The sequence below is a fragment of the Erigeron canadensis genome, chromosome 3 (assembly GCF_010389155.1).
Source record: "Erigeron canadensis isolate Cc75 chromosome 3, C_canadensis_v1, whole genome shotgun sequence".
Lineage (NCBI taxonomy): Eukaryota > Viridiplantae > Streptophyta > Magnoliopsida > Asterales > Asteraceae > Erigeron > Erigeron canadensis.
In genome coordinates, this window is record NC_057763.1 from 40,939,588 (window position 1) to 40,957,915 (window position 18,328).

Consider the following 18,328-nt stretch of genomic DNA (forward strand, 5'->3'; position numbering starts at 1 on the left):
GTAACACTCTGGTGAGAACACTTTTAAAATAAGAACGGTAAGAACACTTAAAAACATCATTTTGATACATTAAAAGTCCATAAAACTAACACAATGCATAACTAATTATCATTATTTAAGTGTTTAAAAACACATTGATCCTTCAAAATTGAAAAAATCACGTTTTTTGTTTTGTGCATCCATCTTGGATGCATATTATCAAAATGATGCATCCAACAAAAAACGTGATTTTTTCCCGATTTTGACGGATCCATGTGTTATTAAACACTTAAATAATGATAATTAGTTATGCACTATGTCAGTTTTATGGACTTATAATTATGATTTAGATTATTTCAAGCTGGAAATTATGTTCACTGCAACTTCAGTTAAATGTATATTTTATATAGAATTGCTATTATCGTTATTTTTCTTGGTTGAAATTTGACGTTCACGGCAATGATTAGTTGATTACCAGGGTGTGGTTGGTAAAATATCAACCCCACAGTGTGCAAACAACCAATGATAAAAAACATAGTACGTTTTCCTGGTGGAGGACACTGAAAGAGTACGTACATGGAACCTGTAACATGGTCCTGCAACCATTATTGTGATATTGTGAACATTAAGGTAGGAGAACCATTATTGTGATATTGTGAACATTAAGGTAGGAGAAGGCATTAATGTGAATCCTAAGGTAATATTTTTTCGTTAAGAAGATGGGTTCGTGGGGATGGTCCTAATTTTTTTTTTTTTAATTCACTAATAATTGAAATATTTCCATCTAATATACCTATGATAGACTTATTGACATTATTTATAACAATCCTCCCTGAACACGAAAAATAACTACAACATCTCTTTTTAAATCAATTACTTTTACATTAATAATTGCACCGCCACCATAACCCGTCAACGCCAGCATCACTCATTATCACTACAAACAATATTGAATTTGTTCACATTTTTAGTGAGTGTGGACAAATTAAAAACTTTGTGACTCTTTTTGATGTGTAAAAATATAAAGAAATAAAATTGTGTAGAAATTTCTCCATACTAAAAAGTGTGTAGAATTAAAAAGTTCACACTTTTTAGTGTGAACTTTTATAATTATTTTGTAACACCTTATTAGTCCACACCTTATTTGTAACACCTTATTTTGTAACACTTTATTTGTCCATGCTAAATAAGTTCTTCATGGACTTTCACATATCAAAGTTTACTCAAAAATAAGTTAACTGATTTCTGATTCATTGGAATTACCAATTATATACTGTTTTTATTTGGATATTATTGTGGATGATGATTGTTTGTGAAGTTATGAAGAAAATGTTCTTAAAGATACTGTTTATTCTAAGCTCTTATATGATTTGCTTAATTTGTTTGGAAAAAAATTGACCTCAAAGGATACCATATTTATTCTAATCTGTTATATATATAGATATCGATGTTGATAATCTAAGATTGAGACTTTTTTATTTTGATTTTGTTATTAATTAATGAATGGAAAAATAGGTAAATAATCATGTTCATAGAAGTATACTAATGCTATCTCTTATTTAAAAAGAAAAAGAAGAGAAACAAACAAATATATAAGTTTTTGAGTGTTTGTGTTAAAAATATTAGTCATATAGCAACACGTTTGTTTAAAGGAGATTATCAGTTTAACCATCAAGTTTCCCTTATGACACATTTTAGTAAACTAGAAGGGTGTCCGCGCGATGCAACGACGGTAACGATGACGGGTGACAGTAATAGGAACAGTGGTGGCGGTAGCAGGTGTGATTATTAATGTAAACATATATGCATAAACATATATCTAATGATTAGTGAAACTCAATATAAATCTAAAACATCAATGATTTAAAAAAGAAGCTTGCGTTAACTGGACAATAGGTAAATAAAATATAGTCAAGCACGATGATTTCACATCTCAAGAACAGCAAACTTGTTCACAAGTCTCACATAAGTTATACTCTCAATTTTGTACATTAACTATGCATATATGCTTGTAAATAGCATGTTGCATATTACTCGTAGTATATGGATAAATATAGATAAAGATATACATGGTCCTAATTTAACAAAAAAAATGATACGAGTAAGACCATTGCACACCTAATTTGTGCTATACTGATATATGCTATATAAGGCACCCTTTAGTCGTTAGTCCTCACTCATCTTTCTTTGATATCAGTGGGCCGTACAAACCAAAAACAAAACAACTAAAAATGGTGAACGTCAAGCAATGCCTAGTGATAAAGCCCGAAAAACCAACACCGACCACTTACATGTGTGTATCTGAGCTCGACCAAGAAAAACCCATCACTCATGCACTCACGGTCTACTTTTATCATCGCCCCCTATCCGAATCATTTTCATTTGAATCGACCTCCAAATTACTTCAGGATTCTCTAAGTCAAGTGTTGGTACACTTCTATCCCCTTGCTGGACGTCTGCACACTATCGTTGGTTCGGGTGGTCGTGTAACTCTCGACTGCAATTCGTCTGGCGTCTTGTTTTTCGAAGCTAACTCGGACGCAACAATTGAACAGCTCAAGAACTTTGCTCAGCCAGCTGAGTTACGTTCCCTTGTGCCATTCGTAGATTATGGGGTCACGGATTTGCATGAACTTCCACTTTTAATGGTGCAACTTACTGAGCTGAGTTGTGGTGGGATTACCCTCGGCATTGGGTTATCGAATATCATGGCGGATGGCACTTGTGCATCCCATTTCATGGCCGAATGGGCTCGAATTGCTCGTGGGGACCCCTTGGAAAACCAACCGTTTCTTGATCGTAGTGTGTTGCTTGCTGCAGATCCAACACCACCTCCAAGGTTCAAACATGACAGGTTTGAACCCAACTCACTCCTGGTCGGCCAATCTGACGATCAGGAGGAGCGTACCAAGGAAACAAAAATTGTCATGCTACATCTCAACCAAGACCAAGTCCATAAACTAAAGGAAATGGCTAACGAAGCTCGGCCTGGGTACGTTTCACGTCCTTTTAGCCGCTTTGAAGCGATTGCCGGACACATATGGAAATGTGCCATCAAGGCACGAGGACACCAGCCTGCACAAAAAACAAAACTTTATATTCCTGTTAGCATTCGAGGCCGGATGCCCTTGCCAGAATGGTATTTTGGTAATGCCATCATGAAACAAGCGGCATCTAGCCAGTCTGGAGAGTTGGTGAAAATGCCCTTAGGTTACGCTTGTGGTAAGATAAGAGAAGCCGTGGAAGTAGTGACTGAGGACTATGTGAAGTCGGCCCTAGACAACACAAAGCTACAGCCAGATCTGGCCGCGCATAGAACGTTTCATACAGCAGGGTCGGCAACAACGGGTTCTTTTGATGGGAACCCAAACATGGAGCTGATAAGCTGGTTGGGTATACCATTTAAGGGTCTAGATTTTGGGTGGGGAAGGAGTATGTACATGGGTCCTGCAACCATTAATGTGGATGGCAAAGGCATCATATTTCCTGGGGATAGTGGGGATGGATCTGTGTCGGTTGCACTATGTTTTCAAATTGCGCACGTTGCCAATTTGGTGAAACACTTTTATCAGATTGATTAGATTTTTTTCTCTTTTCTACAAAAGGGAAGGAAAAACTTAACCATCGTTAAGTTAAACTATATATGCATGTGTGAATTTAAGCAATAAAAACAGATCGCATATCGTGTCTTATACTCGTAATAAATTAATTAAGGTTCTTGTGTATCTATATACTATCGGTCAGTGGGTGTTTTTTGTTTGTATATTTCACAAGTAAAGCAACCAAGAGATAGAAAATTACTTCTATCATAAAATGGATATTATATGCCTGTCTCGTATTCTCTGTAACATCATAGTAATGTTGAGAATAATCAGTATGTGGCTATAATGCGTTGTGTTTTATGGTTCTCTTTATTTTAAACATTCAAATATTTGTTTAGATCAATTCTAAAAAACTAAAAACTTTTGTAAACTTTACGTACATGATATAAGAAATGAAGTAGGGGCAGGCTTTGCGTGCCACACACATTTATATGAATAATAGTGATGAGGGGTGGTGGTGGTGGTGAAGGTGGTAGTGGCGGCGACAATTGGTGGTGGTGGTGCCTGGCAACTTGTAACGTAATTAAATTATTAATTAAATTATTAATGTAAATTAAAGAAGTAGTGTATTTGATTTAGAATTTTACATGTAGATTTTGTGAATTAATTTCATTAAAGAGTATTATTATATGTATTTTAATTAAGTAGATGTATTTTAAAATACGAGTAGTTAATAAATAGATGGGACATTTAAAGATTATTAAATATTTAGTTGGAAAAGATTTATGCCTTGTAGATTAAAGAAATCGGTTGATTATATATGAAAAGCGGTTAAACTCCATAAAACAGTACGTTATTATACAGTGATATTCTTATTCTAGAGGTAATTGAATTTATTGATTAAATAATGTGACCGTTAAGCTCATCGTGTATATTTTTAATGAAAAAATTGTTCATCAATAATTGGCTTTAAAAAATAGCTAGATACACTACTTTGTTATATACTCGATCGATCGTATTATTATTTTTAGCTATTCGTCGTATGTATCTGTAATTAAGAAGATGCTCGATGTTGTCGTCTTCACTATATAAAAAACAAAAGATAGTGATGAAGAGTTTAATTTCTTTTAATTGACCGATCGAAAACACATCATGCCAACTCAGATGAAGGTGGCAGTCGTTGGAGCCGGTCTATGTGGGCTAATCGCAGCTCGGGAGCTCGAAAGAGAATCTCATGAAGTCGTGGTTTTAGAAAAATCACACCGATTAGGTGGAGTTTGGGTCTATGATCCAAGAACCGAGTCAGATTTACTAGGAATTGATCCAGATAGAGATATCGTTCATGCCACAATATACAAATCCTTACGAACAAACAGTCCTCGTCAAATTATGGGATTTTCTGATTATATGTTCCAAGGGAAAGAATACGGTGATCCAAGAATGTTTCCAGGGCATGAAGAGGTTTTAAGTTACTTGGAAGATTTTGCTGAGAAATTTGGAGTGACAAAACTTATTAGATTCAACTCGGAGGTGACACGAGTCGAATTACTTGGTCCTGGTGATGGGTTTGAAGTTGAGTGGAAGATGAATGAGGCGAGCTTGACTTCGAGCTTAACATCGACAGAGACGTTTGATGCCGTGGTTGTTTGTAATGGTCACAATAGTCAACCAAGAGTTGCAATGGACATTCCGGGTAAGAAAGATAAGAATTACGAGTATGTATGATCTGTTTATGTTTTTAATTTTATGGACTTCGACATTACTGACCAACTTAAATGTTTGAAACTGTGAATATCCTATATTCTTATTAGGTACTTTTTCCATCCCAATTATCTTGGTTGAACTATTTGACTTTTTCTTTCTTTCTAATTTAGTAATTTTGACTATAAACTTTATTTTTTTTTAATTGATGAAAGTTATATCAGTTAAAATATATATATATATATATATATATATAAATATATAAAATTGAATTCATTTATATAACTTATATCAACTATTATATTATATTAATATAAATAAAAGAAAGATTAAAACATCAAATAAGCATAAATTTGAACTGAGAAAGAATTAGTAAATTAACATATATATTAAAGCAAGCTACACCTTAACATCTTAATTTCTCTTATTTCCACACATATGAAGCACATATATTCCTTTACATGTAATCTTATACGAGTAATTTATAATAAAGCCTGTAGTCAAATATTGTGTGCGTACAACAAATCCTTTCGAATATTTGTAAGGCTGGTGACTACATATTGTTTGATTGATCATGACTCCCATTTAGCTGATTTTAAAAGGTTCACAATCATAAGCAGAGCTACATACATCCGAAAGGGTGTAATTGACCCGCTAAACAAAAGTTTTCTTCTGAATTCTGGTTGTGTAAAGTTCCTGTAAATTTGTATTTGAACTCCCTGATTTTATACATAAACCTTGATAATTTTAACAATGAACCAACACATATGATGACAAGATTTACGACTCCAACTCTGTTCACAAGTCTTATTTTTGGAACTTTTAACCCATCTAGGAATCCGAGAATGGCCAAAGATGCAATTACATGCTTATAACTATCGAGTGCCAGAACCATTTAAAGATCAGGTTCATTTCTAATGCTAATATTACACTTTTATGTATGTATTGATAATTTAGTTATATCTTAAATGGCGTACGTTCTATATATTTATATATATGTGTTTTACTAACTCACTAAACTAAGCAGGTTGTGGTTATAATTGGGAATGGGTCAAGTTCATATGACATATCAAGAGAATTAGCCACTGTTGCCAAAGAAGTTCACTTGTCATCCAGATTGCCAAACATTAAAGTCTCAAAGCATGACAAATACCATAACATATGGCAACACTCCAAGGTAACCTATAAGTTTGACTTGTATTAACTTTATAATTTTGTAGCAGTGAAAAACTACTGAAATTAATTACCGATTAGTTTTTAACAGATTGATCATGTCTTTAAAGATGGCACAGTTAAGTTTCATGATGATTTATCCATTAAAGCAGATACAATTATTCATTGTACAGGGTAAGAACTATAAACACCCCATGTCACCGTGTGCATGTCAATATTTGTTCTTATAATATAAATCAAATGTAATGTTATAAATTAAGGTACGAGTTTCATATTCCGTTTCTCAAAACAAATGGCATTGTAACTGTCGATGACATGCGTGTTGGGCCTACTTATGGTCATGTTTTTCCTCCACAACTTGCCCCGAGATTATCTTTCGTTGGACTATTTCACAAGGTTAGCTAATAGCACTTGTTGTTCTTTTCTGATTATAAGATAAGGATATCTAATAAGATAATGTGCGCACATTATTATTATTATTATTATTGTTGTTGTTATTATTATTATTAACATTCAACAATGTTAGGGTATGACATTCCTTCCAGCCGAATTGCAATCCAAGTGGATAGCTCAAGCGTTATCCGGCAAAGTTTCATTGCCATCAGAAAAAGAAATGTTACATGAAGTAAAACAATTTTATCGCCAAATGGAAATAAAGGGAATTCCTAAGTGTGACACTCATTCACTTAACCATCAGGTAATTAAATTATCCCAAACATTTCATTTTCTTTTCTTCTATTTCTGACACTTCAATTCTTCTTTATTGTAGTACTTATATACTCATATTTAAACAATTATGAAACAGATGGATTACATGGACTGGTTATCTGATCTGTTAGGAATACCACAGCCTCCACAAAAATTCAGACACTTTTATGCCCGTTTTATAGAACAGTTCTGTAATGATCATGAAGGGTTTCGCGAGGCATTTGAAAAAACGTTATTAACCTGTGACGGCATATAGCTATCGGAATACCTCAAAGGTTAATTAAGATTTATCATCTATCATTTTTACGTTTTAATGTACACAGCACCGTGTTGACTTCTATTGATAGATTGATGATTACACATCATTGCTGTCAATTGGGTACCTGTTAAATGTTAAGCAAAAATTGTACTATTCAACTTTTTCTATTTTTAAAAATAATTGCTTTTCATATTTTAAAGTTCAACATTTAACTTTCTTGATACATAAAACGAATAACTATCATGCTCAAATCATCAAAGACAAGTGTTAAATGGATTTTTTTTCATGTTTGAAAGCTGAAAATTTTGTACGCACCAAATCTGTTAAGACACGATTTGCCTGACATGATGATAGTTAGTCATGAATGGTCATGGATAAGAAGTTACAAAAAATATATGTTCGAGTACATGTTCTATTGTTTAATGAACGACTTATATATTTATGAGAATCTCCTGATTAAGTAAATTATTTGTGTATTATGTTGTAATGTAAAAAACTAACAATTTTAGCAATAACTTTTTAAAATAATAGACTAGGTAGAATACTCAACCTCGATTCTACTGAACAATTTAACGGTTAAACCGTTCATTCGTATCGGACCGATTTAACTCAAAAACCAGTTTTAAAACAGTGGTCAACCTTTCTCATGTGCAATAAACTAGTCAACAGTCATTCAAGTCCGCCACATGATGTTTCCTTACATAAAATAAAAGAATTTCATACAACTCCGTTGTCTTTTAAGCATTACAAAACTATTTTGATATTGACCCAAAAAGTCGTTACATCCCTTAGTTGCTTTTTAATTATTTGTAACCATTTGTAAATATAATAAAAACATACTTAAACATCAGTTATGGCAATTTCCTTAAAGGTGGCTGTCATAGGTGCCGGAGTAGCCGGATTAACCGTGGCCCGTGAGCTTCAAAGAGAGTTCCACCAAGTCGTGATATTTGAAAAATCACATCGACTTGGTGGAACATGGGTGTATGACCCACGAGTTGAGTTAGATCCATTAGGACTCGACCCGAACAGAGAAATTGTTCATGGATCTCTCTACAAATCCTTGACAACAAATCTTCCACGTCAACTCATGAGTTTCACCGACTTCAAATTTGTTGAGAAAGCATATGGTGATCCACGATTATTTCCTGGGCATGAAGAGGTTTTAAAATATTTGGAAGATTTTGCAAGCCATTTTGAACTCAATGAGTTGATTCGGTTCAACACTGTGGTCACCCGAGTAGAGGTCGTTGACTCGACTGTCATGAAGTTTGAGGTTGAGTCGAAGACGGATGGGGTGAATTCAGTCGAGGTGTTTGACGCGGTAGTTATTTGTAACGGTAATAACACTCAACCTAACCTGCCAACTGATATTCCAGGTATGTATATATAATATCTAATTGAAGTAAATTAAAATTTTCGGGTTGGTCTTCATGCTGTAAAAGCAAGCTTTGTTTCTGTATTTCCGATGATCCAAAGAACCGTCTGAACGATCATATCAAAACTTCATCTAGTAATAGTACATTATTTATAAGAATGTGATTGGGCTATTTTATTACCACAGTGTAACATTATTGAAGGTCAACTATGTGCTTGAAAGTCAACTATAGATGGAATACGTGTACAAATGTATAACTTGCATAAAGTCAATATTGGAAATATTCAGTCAAATATATAGCATATTTTAACTCCAATTCATATAAGTTTCAAAGGGGTTGAGTAATATAATATTAAAGTAAAATAAATAAGACGAGTATTTGACTTTTAGATCATAGTTAAATTGATGTATGCAGATTTACAGAGCAATTGATGCACGATGATCTTGAGTAAAGAGAAATTTATTGTTTTATTTGTTTTACTTTAATACTTGTTTTACTTTACATAAAACCTAAGTTTTAATATATGATACGTATTTATTTAGGGGTGTCTGTTTAGCTTATTTCTTAGGATTATTAGCTTTTTTGTTAATGAAACTAGGATAAGCTCATTTTAGTGTTTTGGTAAACTTATTGCTTGTTAGCTCATTTAAGCTTATTTTCACAAGTCCCATTTATCTAGTTTAGCTGACAATTGACATATTTGAAAATCATGATATAAAATTACATAAGATAGATAATCACTCAACTAAAAAAAAACTTCTTAAATTATGAAAAATAAATCATAAACTACTTATTAATTATGAGAAATGATATTTATACAATAAGTTTTAACCATCTACAACAATTTCTGCATAATACAGTTGTATATTGTGCAATAAGTTTCGTATTTTTGTTGTAGATGGCTAAAACTTGTTGAATGTATATCACTTTTCCTTATTAATAAGCTCACATATAAACATGGCCTTACTTGAATTGTCGGTTTCTTGAAATAGAAGGTTGCATTTATTCATCTACTCATTCTTTTTTCCTTTTTTCATAAATTTTTTAAAAATAAACATAAAAGATAGAAAAAGAAAAAGGTGCGATCAAATTTGTAGTTATTCGAAAACTTTATTAAGATACTACATTCAACTTTAACCTGTACTTACAAATTAACATTTTGATGTTTTCCCTATTTTATGAACCTTGTATTCTAATTTCTAACTTTAATTAGTTCACTCATCATGCTCTCAAATCTTGATCTCCATCGACCTTTATCATCCATTATTAGCCAATAAATCCACCATCAGATGGTCCCGCCGCTTGATCCACCACCATTTATAACCTTTTTGCATAGTCTATTTTATAACGCGTTTTGATAAATTTTATTGAATTCTAGACATAGAAAATCTTTTTTCGTTTTGTGGAAAATAAAGATAGAGAATTAAGGAAAATTTTTCACAACTAAACATATTATAAGATTCTGAATGTTTATTTAAAGAAATAGATTTTTTATATGAGCCACTTTTTGATTAGGAAGAAAAACCTTAATCTTGTTGATCTATAAAATCGATAATCAGATAAAATTCCATGTCAATTTTAGTAGTGCCTCTTTTTAAACATCAATGTTGCAGGTATTGAGACATGTTGTAAGAAGCAAATTCATAGTCACAATTATCGTGATCCTGAACAATTTCGTGACCAGGTTAGCGACAATATAACATACACATTAGTTATCAAGACTCACATTAAGCACATATATCGTATCATCTTATTTGGGATAATAAGTATGTATGTTTTGGTAATTAGTTAAGTCAACCCATAATCCTTAGTTGATCAAAATTAATGTACAGGTAGTAGTCGTAATTGGGTGTGGGCCGAGTGGAGTGGACTTGTCAAGAGAAATAGCCACAGTTGCCAAAGAAGTTCATATTTCCTCGAGAGATCCACATCTTAAAGTGGCAAATTTGGAGAAACACAACAATCTATGGCAACATCCTAAGGTACTAAATTTGTATAAGGACTACCCTTAATTTTAAAACTTATCAAATGCGTGAACTATGTTAATTCTTTGGTCCATTTTAACATTTTGTTCATCATATAAAACCGGAAGGATCCTGGGTCTTTTATAAATTATATTTTATAACCTTATATATCTATACTCTCTATATAAATAAACTATCAATTTTCAAATTAAACTCTCTACCTTTAAATTCCCTATTTTACCCGTTTAAACACTACCACCAAAACTTTAATCCTAAAATATCAAAAATACCCTTACGCCCAATCTGTCTCCCTTACCTTCTCTGACGCTGCTCACATATTATACCAAAAAACACACCCATATATCCCCCGGAACAAAATACACACATACATCCCCTCAGAACCATCTCCCTCTAAAACACACATAGCCACCGCCCCCCAAAACCGTCGTCGTTTCCGCTGTCTAAAACACACATAGCCATAGGTACGTACGGTGATCCGATAATCGGGCGGGTACCGCTAATTAACCAGCGTTTTTTTCCTATGCCCTGCCGCATCGTGCGGGTACAAGACTAGTATAATTATACATTTCTTTGTATATATCAATTATACATAGTATTTGTCTAAAACTATCTACCCATAGAGTGAGATAGTGTCTAATAATTCGTGGAAGGCCACGTACATAGGTTAAATTTTGGGATTTACCTCTTATAGCTTTATGGAATTTGAGATGAAAGAAAACGATATCTGAATGTTTCTTTGTACATTTATGACAGATAGATCGTGTCAATAAAGATGGTACAATTATTTTCGAAGATGGTTTCTCAATTGAAGCCGATATCATATTTCATTGCACGGGGTATTAACAAGATAAAATGGATCTGTTGTTGTATCTCACACATAATATATTTTTACTACTAGTGCTAAAAAGATATGCATCTTACAATATCATAGGTACAAATATCATGTTCCTTTCCTTAAAACAAATGACATTGTAAGAATCCAAGACAAACGCATCGGACCTCTATACAAACACGTTTTCCCCCCAAAACTTGCTTCGGGGCTCAGTTTTGTTGGAATACCTCTAAGCGTACGTAATTAAGTATTATCATCCGTTGTTTTTTAATGTAATATTTATCCGAGTAAAATTAACATAACTTTTTTTTTTTTTGGCCTACTCTTTAGAGCATCTTATTTCCACTCATCGAGGGCCAATCAAGATGGATAGCGAAGGTGTTGTCAAAGAAGGTATCGTTGCCATCAGAAAACGAGATGATGAGTGAAATAGAACAGCATTATCGGGAAATGGAAGAAAAAGGAATTCCTGAACGCCGCACTCATTCTATTGACTTCAAGGTCTTCCTAAAACTATCTTGCGTGCTCAATCGTTTTTTAAATTTCAATAGTATATAATGACATATGACCACCGTGTTGTCTTCGAATGATCACAGATTGAGTACACAGAATGGTTGTATGCCCAGACCGGAATGGTCGTGGATAAGAAGATACAAGAGATGTGCGAGTACATGTTCCAATGTTTAATGACGGATTTATATGGGCATAAGGATGCATTCTCAAAGAAATATGGGATATGATTATTAGAATCTCCTAATTCAGTCTTCATATATTCAGCTTTATTGAATGAAAAACTTGAAAGATGTAACAAAAAGTTTTAAATGATATGATCATAACATGAACTTTATGTTGCACCCAATGTACACAACCACAATTATACTGGCTGGTACACACATGCATCCGAAAATTAAAAAATAAAATAATTTAAGAATACTGATTTTGACTCGGGCCACCATGCGATTTCGATCAATTGTTGGGTCTAGTGCCGGCTTAAGGTTTTCGGGAGTCTTATACGAAATCAAATTTGAGGGCCTATTCACTAACATACTAATTAAAGTAACAAAAATAAGCCCAAAAAAAAAGGTAATACAACTTTTGTTGTTGAACTAGTAGTTAAAAAAGGTGTAGAAAGTTGATATAAAAATCAATTAGGGTGTTAGCTTTATGAAAGTTGTCTAATGATATCCGGTTCAAAATCCAAACATTAAGGTTACAATACAAAAAATTAAAGCCATAGATTTTTGAGGTTTAAAGCGATTGCTTAGCCCATACCAACTATAAAGCCGCCTATGGGTTTTCTAACTAGCCCATGAAATATGTTAGCACTGTCACCATTTGGACCTTGACTTAGCTTGCATGCTGCGGCTGATGCAGTGATCAATTTTAATCGATCTTTAATCAAATCTTTCGATTAGAGCTCGAGCATTGCTTATTAATCTACTTTTAATGATTCTCTCTTGAATAGTTTATAAATAAATAGATAACTTGGCTTGTTTACACTCTTATATATAAAAAAAAACATATGAAATTGTCAAATATGGACTTTTATTAGGCCAATATAATTTTTTTCAATTACTATATATTTGTCATCCTTTATCTTGTCCAATAAACTATATATTCAACAGTCAATCAATATAAAATTATGGATGTATGTTGGCGCGTCTAGTTTCCATAATAATAGTTAATGTTTTTCTTTGTTCAATACAAACAGAATATGCATACCGAGTACGTGATTCAAGCCCGCCACATGCTGTTTCCTTACAAAATAATCATTAAAAAAGAATTAAATTAGTACAACTCGATCCGTTAGTTTTTAATAAAATATTAAAAACTATTTTGATATCGACCATAAATTAATTAAGCCTTAATTTGTATTCATAAGTACTTGCTGTTTTTGTATCCCCCTGAAGATACTAAACACATAGTTAGGCATCTTTCATGGCGAATTCCTTAAAGGTAGCTGTCATTGGTGCCGGTGTAGCCGGACTAACCGCGGCCCGTGAGCTTCAAAGAGAGTCTCACCAAGTCGTGGTGTTTGAAAAATCACATCGACTTGGTGGAACATGGGTCTATGACCCACGAGTTGAGTCGGATCCATTAGGACTCGACCCGAACAGAGATATTGTTCATGGATCTCTCTATAAATCCTTGACAACAAATCTTCCACGTCAGCTCATGAGTTTCACTGACTTTAATTTCGTTGAGAAAGCATATGGTGATCCACGGTTATTTCCTGGGCATGAAGAGGTTTTAAAGTTTTTGAAAGATTTTGCTACCCATTTTGAACTCAATGAGTTGATTCGTCTCAATACTGTGGTGACCCGAGTAGAGATAGTTGACTCGAATGTAACCGAGTTCGAGGTTGAGTCGAAGACAAATGGGGTGAGTTTGGTAGAGGTGTTTGACGCGGTGGTTGTTTGTAATGGTCATAATACCCAACCACACCTCCCAACTGATATTCCAGGTATATATATATTGTGATGCAAGTATTTACTATTAATTGGTCAAACTAGATTAAGTTAACTAAAACATATATTTGTTTAAATAATTAATTATTATCAATTAGAAAGTCAAAATACTAACATGATTATACTTTTTTTTTTTACATTAATTACCTATAATTATCATGGACGGTGGACCACATACTCGGTGCTTGATAATTGATGAATTATGAAGCCGAGCGTGCGTTACCCCAATTCTAGAAAAATAGAGTTTACCTATCATTACTGATTAATGTATTCATACAGGTATAAAAATATTGTATTTGAATGCGGATCCTCATTTTATAAAACAGTTATTTTTTTTATGTATAATATGTTTATGTATATCTAAAAAACACCAGCCTGACCAAAAATTAAATTAAATCATTGTTAACAAAATCTTCATTTTATAAAATTTCAAAGTGTGTTTTAAAATCATTGGATAAACTTCCATGTCAAAATATTAGTATGTGCCTCTTCTCAGGGACGGCTCCACAATGGGGGCAGTTGCCCACGCCCTCATTCCAATTTTGGTATAATGTAATTTTTTAGAGGTATATTTATAATTTTATTCCTAAATAATACTCGTAACAATAAACAGAAAATACATTATACATACAAATGTCACCATCGTTGTCATAAACCTCTTCTTTGGAAGTATGTTACTTATGTTGGGAGCATTAGTTTTGAGATAACATCTTCTATTGGTAAAGTAAAAATCTTCAGTTATTTTAATTTTTAACGAAGTTGAAAAAGAGAAGTTGAAGAAAGTATTTTATTTGTTTGGATAATTGTATCAAAATTTATCACATGCTTTAAAATTACAAAGAACAATGTTCAAGTTAAATATAATAAGAGACTTTTAAATTTGCCCCCTCACAAAAAAAATTCTGGTTCCGTCCCTGCCTCTTCTTAAACATCATTGTTGCATGCAGGTATTGAGACATGGTGCAAGAAGCAAATTCATAGTCACAATTATCGTGAACCTGAACAATTTCGAGATAAGGTGAGCAATAATAGTATACATATATACATATTAGCGCTATCAAGATATCATATTCGAATTTTCACATCATTAACCATATATCCCATATCATCCTATTTGGGATTTATATATAAGTTTGTATCTTCTGATGGATGAAAGTTAATAAAAATTAATTAATGAACAGGTAGTAGTCGTAATTGGAAGCGGACCAAGTGGATGGGACTTGTCAGGAGAAATAGCCACGGTTGCCAAACAAGTTCATATTTCTTCAAGACCTCCACATCTTCAATTAGCAAATTTGGAGATATACAACAATCTATGCCAGCATGCTAAGGTAATTAACAAATTAATGTCGTTTTAATATTATATACGTACACTTCGTAAAATTAAGGCATGAACGACGCTGTTACTCCTTAATTAATTGGGTCCACTTTATGATTTTGTTCATTCATCGTATAACATCTGAAGGAGATTGTTAGACAGCATTAATTGTTCATCTCTCGTTAATTTCTTACATTCAGACTACTTTAGCTACCTTAATCGTAATTCTACCAATATACTATAACAGGATTCTGTATTTTATTTATCGACACTTGGCGCATTCATTACACGACATGTGTCACTTTTGAAGTTTTGGTGTAATTAAAAAAATATTATTAATTCATAATTACCCAATTGTAATTAAATACTAATATTTAAAATTAATATGCAAAATATTATTGATCGACATGTGACGTATTCCTTGCACGACATGTGTCACTTTGGTGTAACTAAAAAAGGATTCCTAAATCATAAATAACTAATTGTAATCAAATAATAATCTTTAGATTTGATTTATATATCTCATTATATAACTTATTATTATTATACTAAGTTTCCATATATATGATTTATAGAATAAATTAAAAAAATGTTAACGACCAATATATCAATACAGAATACAACTATGATATGTTAAGTTTTAAACATCTAACTAAATAAATATATTATACAATTTATGGGGTTTCATATAATATGTGAAATGATCTGTATTTAAATTTGGAATTTAACATTCATAATTCTCTATTAATGTAATTGTATCATCATCATATATTATGTAATCCGTACATCATACGGGCATTAACACTAGTATATATATACAGGGACGACTCCACAATGGGGGCAGTGTGGGCAACTGCCCCATTCCAATTTTGGTATAATGTAATTTTTTTGTGGTATATTTATAGTTTTATTTCTAAATAATACTCGTAACAATAAACAGGAAATACATTATACAGACAAATGTCACTATCGTTGTCATAAGCCTCTTCTTTGAAAGTATGTTACTTATGTTGGGAACATTAGTTTTGAGATAAAATCTTCTATTGATAAAGTAAAAATCTTCAGTTATTTTGATTTTTAACGAAGTTGAAAAAGAGAAGTTGAAAAAAGTATTTTATTTGTTTGGGTAATTGTATCAAAATTTATCACATGCTCTAAAATTGCAAAGAACAATATTCAAGTTAAAGATAGATGTTCTCATAACTGGCACCCAGACGAAATTATTTTAAAGGTCCATTTTTTCTAAATTCTCCGTTGAGAGTTAATTTTTGTTTAAAAAAATTTTTCCCCTAAAAAATGACTCTAATAAATATAATAAGAGACTTTTAAATTTGTCCCCTTACAAAAAAAAAAGTTCTGGCTCCGTCCCAATATATATATAATTTATATAATCTTGTATATTTCTTCTTGTCGCATATTAGTATTTGTCTCACACTATTCAGTCACAGCGTGACATACTTTCTAAGAATTCCTAGCTAGAAGGCGTTGATCAATTCTGGGATTTATCTCTTATATTGTTTTTAGTTAAGAAATTTGGGAAGGAACGTACGAAAATGATGAATCTTTTATATGCTTATTTATTATGACAGATAGATTCAATCAATAAAGATGGTACAGTTACATTCGAAGATGGATTCTCTATTGAAGTGGATATTTTATTTCATTGCACTGGGTATGTATAGCATGAGCAAGCTTTAACTTTTCCAATAACCAAATATTAATTAATACTAGTATATATCAATATATATTTATCACATACAATAAGCTTAGATTTTTTGAACTATAAATATGCAAGTCTAACAATTTAGGTACTGTTAGAATTTTACGCCCCTTCGATTCAAGATTGACCCTCACTATATGTTTGATAACCAAAGTGTAAGTTTGAACCGATTAGCTAATACGAGTACTTTTTACAGGTACAATTATCATGTTCCATTCCTTGAAACGAATGGCATTGTCGGTATCCAAGGAAAACGTATTGGACCTCTGTACAAACATGTTTTTCCCCCAAAACTTGGTCCGAGGCTCTCTTTTGTTGGCATACCCGAAAGGGCAAGTTTTATTGCCGTTTTTATACCTTATGATTTTGTATTTATCCAGTTAACACAAATAACTGCTTTGGTAATTTCCAATTTTAGAGTGTCATATTTCCACTCATGGAAGGCCAATCAAAATGGATAGCAAAGGTGTTGTCAGGGAAAGTATTCTTGCCATCAGAAGATGATATGATGAGCGAAGTAGAGCAGCATTATCGAGAAATGGAAGAGAAAGGAATTTCAGAACGCCGCACTCATTCTCTTGATTTTAAGGTCTTTTAATTTTTAAACTATTTTGTGCTATATTTTTTATATTTTTAATAATAATGACAAATGAACGACGTTTTCTTTCTAATGACAGATTGATTACACAGAATGGTTGTATGCCCAGACCGGAATGGTCTTGGATAAGAAGATACAAGAGATGTTCGAGTACCTGTTCCATTGTATAATGACCTACTTACATGGGTATAAGGATGCATTCTCAAAGAAATACGGGATATGATTATGAGAATCTCCTAATTCAGTCCTCATTAACCATTAAATGGTTGGAAAAACTAGAAAAACTGTAATAAAAAGTTATTAACGCATCGACCATGACATGAACTTCATTTTGAAAGCAATGTTTTTATGTACTGTATGTCTTTTCATCCTGAAGTAGAAACATCGACCTACACAGCCAGCTACAACTGAATATGGTCTAAGATTTAAATGTAAAACATATGAATGGATGGAAATTATTATTTTTATAAAAAACGAGAACTAAAGTAGACAAATCTTGTTTAACCTTAGAAAATCATGTTGTACTCTTATATACTCTGAATACCATACCTGAGGAATGAGGATACAAGTTCGGACGCACCTGCGTGTATCTACATGCTATATAAATATTGAACGCCAAACTTGCCAATGAAATTACGAAAAGTATTTCATTAGTACGACCTTTCT

At 32.6% G+C, this 18,328-nt stretch overlaps 4 protein-coding genes across 6 annotated transcripts; all 4 read left to right on the forward strand.

Annotated features, from left to right (window-relative positions):
* The first annotated feature begins 2,210 nt into the window (after positions 1 to 2,210).
* LOC122592145 (spermidine hydroxycinnamoyl transferase-like) lies at positions 2,211 to 3,671 on the forward strand. Its single transcript, XM_043764353.1, has one exon. The coding sequence runs from the start codon at positions 2,211 to 2,213 to the stop codon at positions 3,558 to 3,560; it is 1,350 nt and encodes a 449-aa protein (XP_043620288.1). The 3' UTR covers positions 3,561 to 3,671.
* An 843-nt stretch (positions 3,672 to 4,514) lies between these two features.
* LOC122593582 (flavin-containing monooxygenase FMO GS-OX5-like) lies at positions 4,515 to 8,310 on the forward strand. 2 transcript variants are annotated; one of them, XM_043766011.1, is made up of 8 exons: positions 4,515 to 5,214; positions 6,058 to 6,128; positions 6,250 to 6,399; positions 6,487 to 6,569; positions 6,656 to 6,791; positions 6,922 to 7,092; positions 7,201 to 7,378; positions 8,234 to 8,310. In XM_043766011.1, exons 1-7 carry the CDS (start codon positions 4,674 to 4,676, stop codon positions 7,357 to 7,359), a joined length of 1,311 nt encoding a protein of 436 aa, XP_043621946.1. In that variant the 5' UTR covers positions 4,515 to 4,673; the 3' UTR covers positions 7,360 to 7,378; positions 8,234 to 8,310. The 2 variants fall into 2 exon arrangements, with proteins under 2 accessions (XP_043621946.1, XP_043621945.1); XM_043766010.1 differs by lacking the exon at positions 8,234 to 8,310 and having other exon boundaries at positions 7,201 to 7,554.
* Positions 8,085 to 12,410, forward strand: LOC122593583 (flavin-containing monooxygenase FMO GS-OX-like 2). 2 transcript variants are annotated; one of them, XM_043766012.1, is made up of 7 exons: positions 8,089 to 8,741; positions 10,355 to 10,425; positions 10,574 to 10,723; positions 11,480 to 11,562; positions 11,658 to 11,793; positions 11,889 to 12,059; positions 12,155 to 12,410. In XM_043766012.1, the coding sequence occupies exons 1-7, from the start codon at positions 8,216 to 8,218 to the stop codon at positions 12,296 to 12,298; spliced, it is 1,281 nt and encodes a 426-aa protein (XP_043621947.1). In that variant the 5' UTR covers positions 8,089 to 8,215; the 3' UTR covers positions 12,299 to 12,410. The 2 variants fall into 2 exon arrangements, with proteins under 2 accessions (XP_043621948.1, XP_043621947.1); XM_043766013.1 differs by lacking the exons at positions 11,480 to 11,562; positions 11,658 to 11,793 and having other exon boundaries at positions 8,085 to 8,741.
* A 1,066-nt stretch (positions 12,411 to 13,476) lies between these two features.
* Positions 13,477 to 18,037, forward strand: LOC122594266 (flavin-containing monooxygenase FMO GS-OX5-like). The gene is made up of 7 exons (XM_043766741.1): positions 13,477 to 14,022; positions 14,974 to 15,044; positions 15,208 to 15,357; positions 16,934 to 17,016; positions 17,261 to 17,396; positions 17,483 to 17,653; positions 17,742 to 18,037. The coding sequence occupies exons 1-7, from the start codon at positions 13,497 to 13,499 to the stop codon at positions 17,883 to 17,885; spliced, it is 1,281 nt and encodes a 426-aa protein (XP_043622676.1). The 5' UTR covers positions 13,477 to 13,496; the 3' UTR covers positions 17,886 to 18,037.
* The last annotated feature ends 291 nt before the right edge of the window (positions 18,038 to 18,328 follow it).

What these genes read in the sequence shown, in the direction of transcription:
- LOC122592145 (XM_043764353.1), top strand. Translation starts at nt 2,211, where the DNA reads ATGGTGAACGTCAAGCAATGCCTAGTGATAAAGCCCGAAAAACCAACA.
- LOC122593583 (XM_043766012.1), top strand. Translation starts at nt 8,216, where the DNA reads ATGGCAATTTCCTTAAAGGTGGCTGTCATAGGTGCCGGAGTAGCCGGA. An exon ending in CCTGCCAACTGATATTCCAG is followed by an intron (nt 8,742 to 10,354) that starts GTATGTATATAT and finishes TCAATGTTGCAG; the next exon opens with GTATTGAGACATGTTGTAAG. An exon ending in TTGTTGGAATACCTCTAAGC is followed by an intron (nt 11,794 to 11,888) that starts GTACGTAATTAA and finishes CCTACTCTTTAG; the next exon opens with AGCATCTTATTTCCACTCAT.
- LOC122594266 (XM_043766741.1), top strand. Translation starts at nt 13,497, where the DNA reads ATGGCGAATTCCTTAAAGGTAGCTGTCATTGGTGCCGGTGTAGCCGGA. An exon ending in CCTCCCAACTGATATTCCAG is followed by an intron (nt 14,023 to 14,973) that starts GTATATATATAT and finishes TGTTGCATGCAG; the next exon opens with GTATTGAGACATGGTGCAAG. An exon ending in ATCTATGCCAGCATGCTAAG is followed by an intron (nt 15,358 to 16,933) that starts GTAATTAACAAA and finishes TTATTATGACAG; the next exon opens with ATAGATTCAATCAATAAAGA.
- LOC122593582 (XM_043766011.1), top strand. Translation starts at nt 4,674, where the DNA reads ATGCCAACTCAGATGAAGGTGGCAGTCGTTGGAGCCGGTCTATGTGGG. An exon ending in AGTTGCAATGGACATTCCGG is followed by an intron (nt 5,215 to 6,057) that starts GTAAGAAAGATA and finishes TAACCCATCTAG; the next exon opens with GAATCCGAGAATGGCCAAAG. An exon ending in ACATATGGCAACACTCCAAG is followed by an intron (nt 6,400 to 6,486) that starts GTAACCTATAAG and finishes AGTTTTTAACAG; the next exon opens with ATTGATCATGTCTTTAAAGA.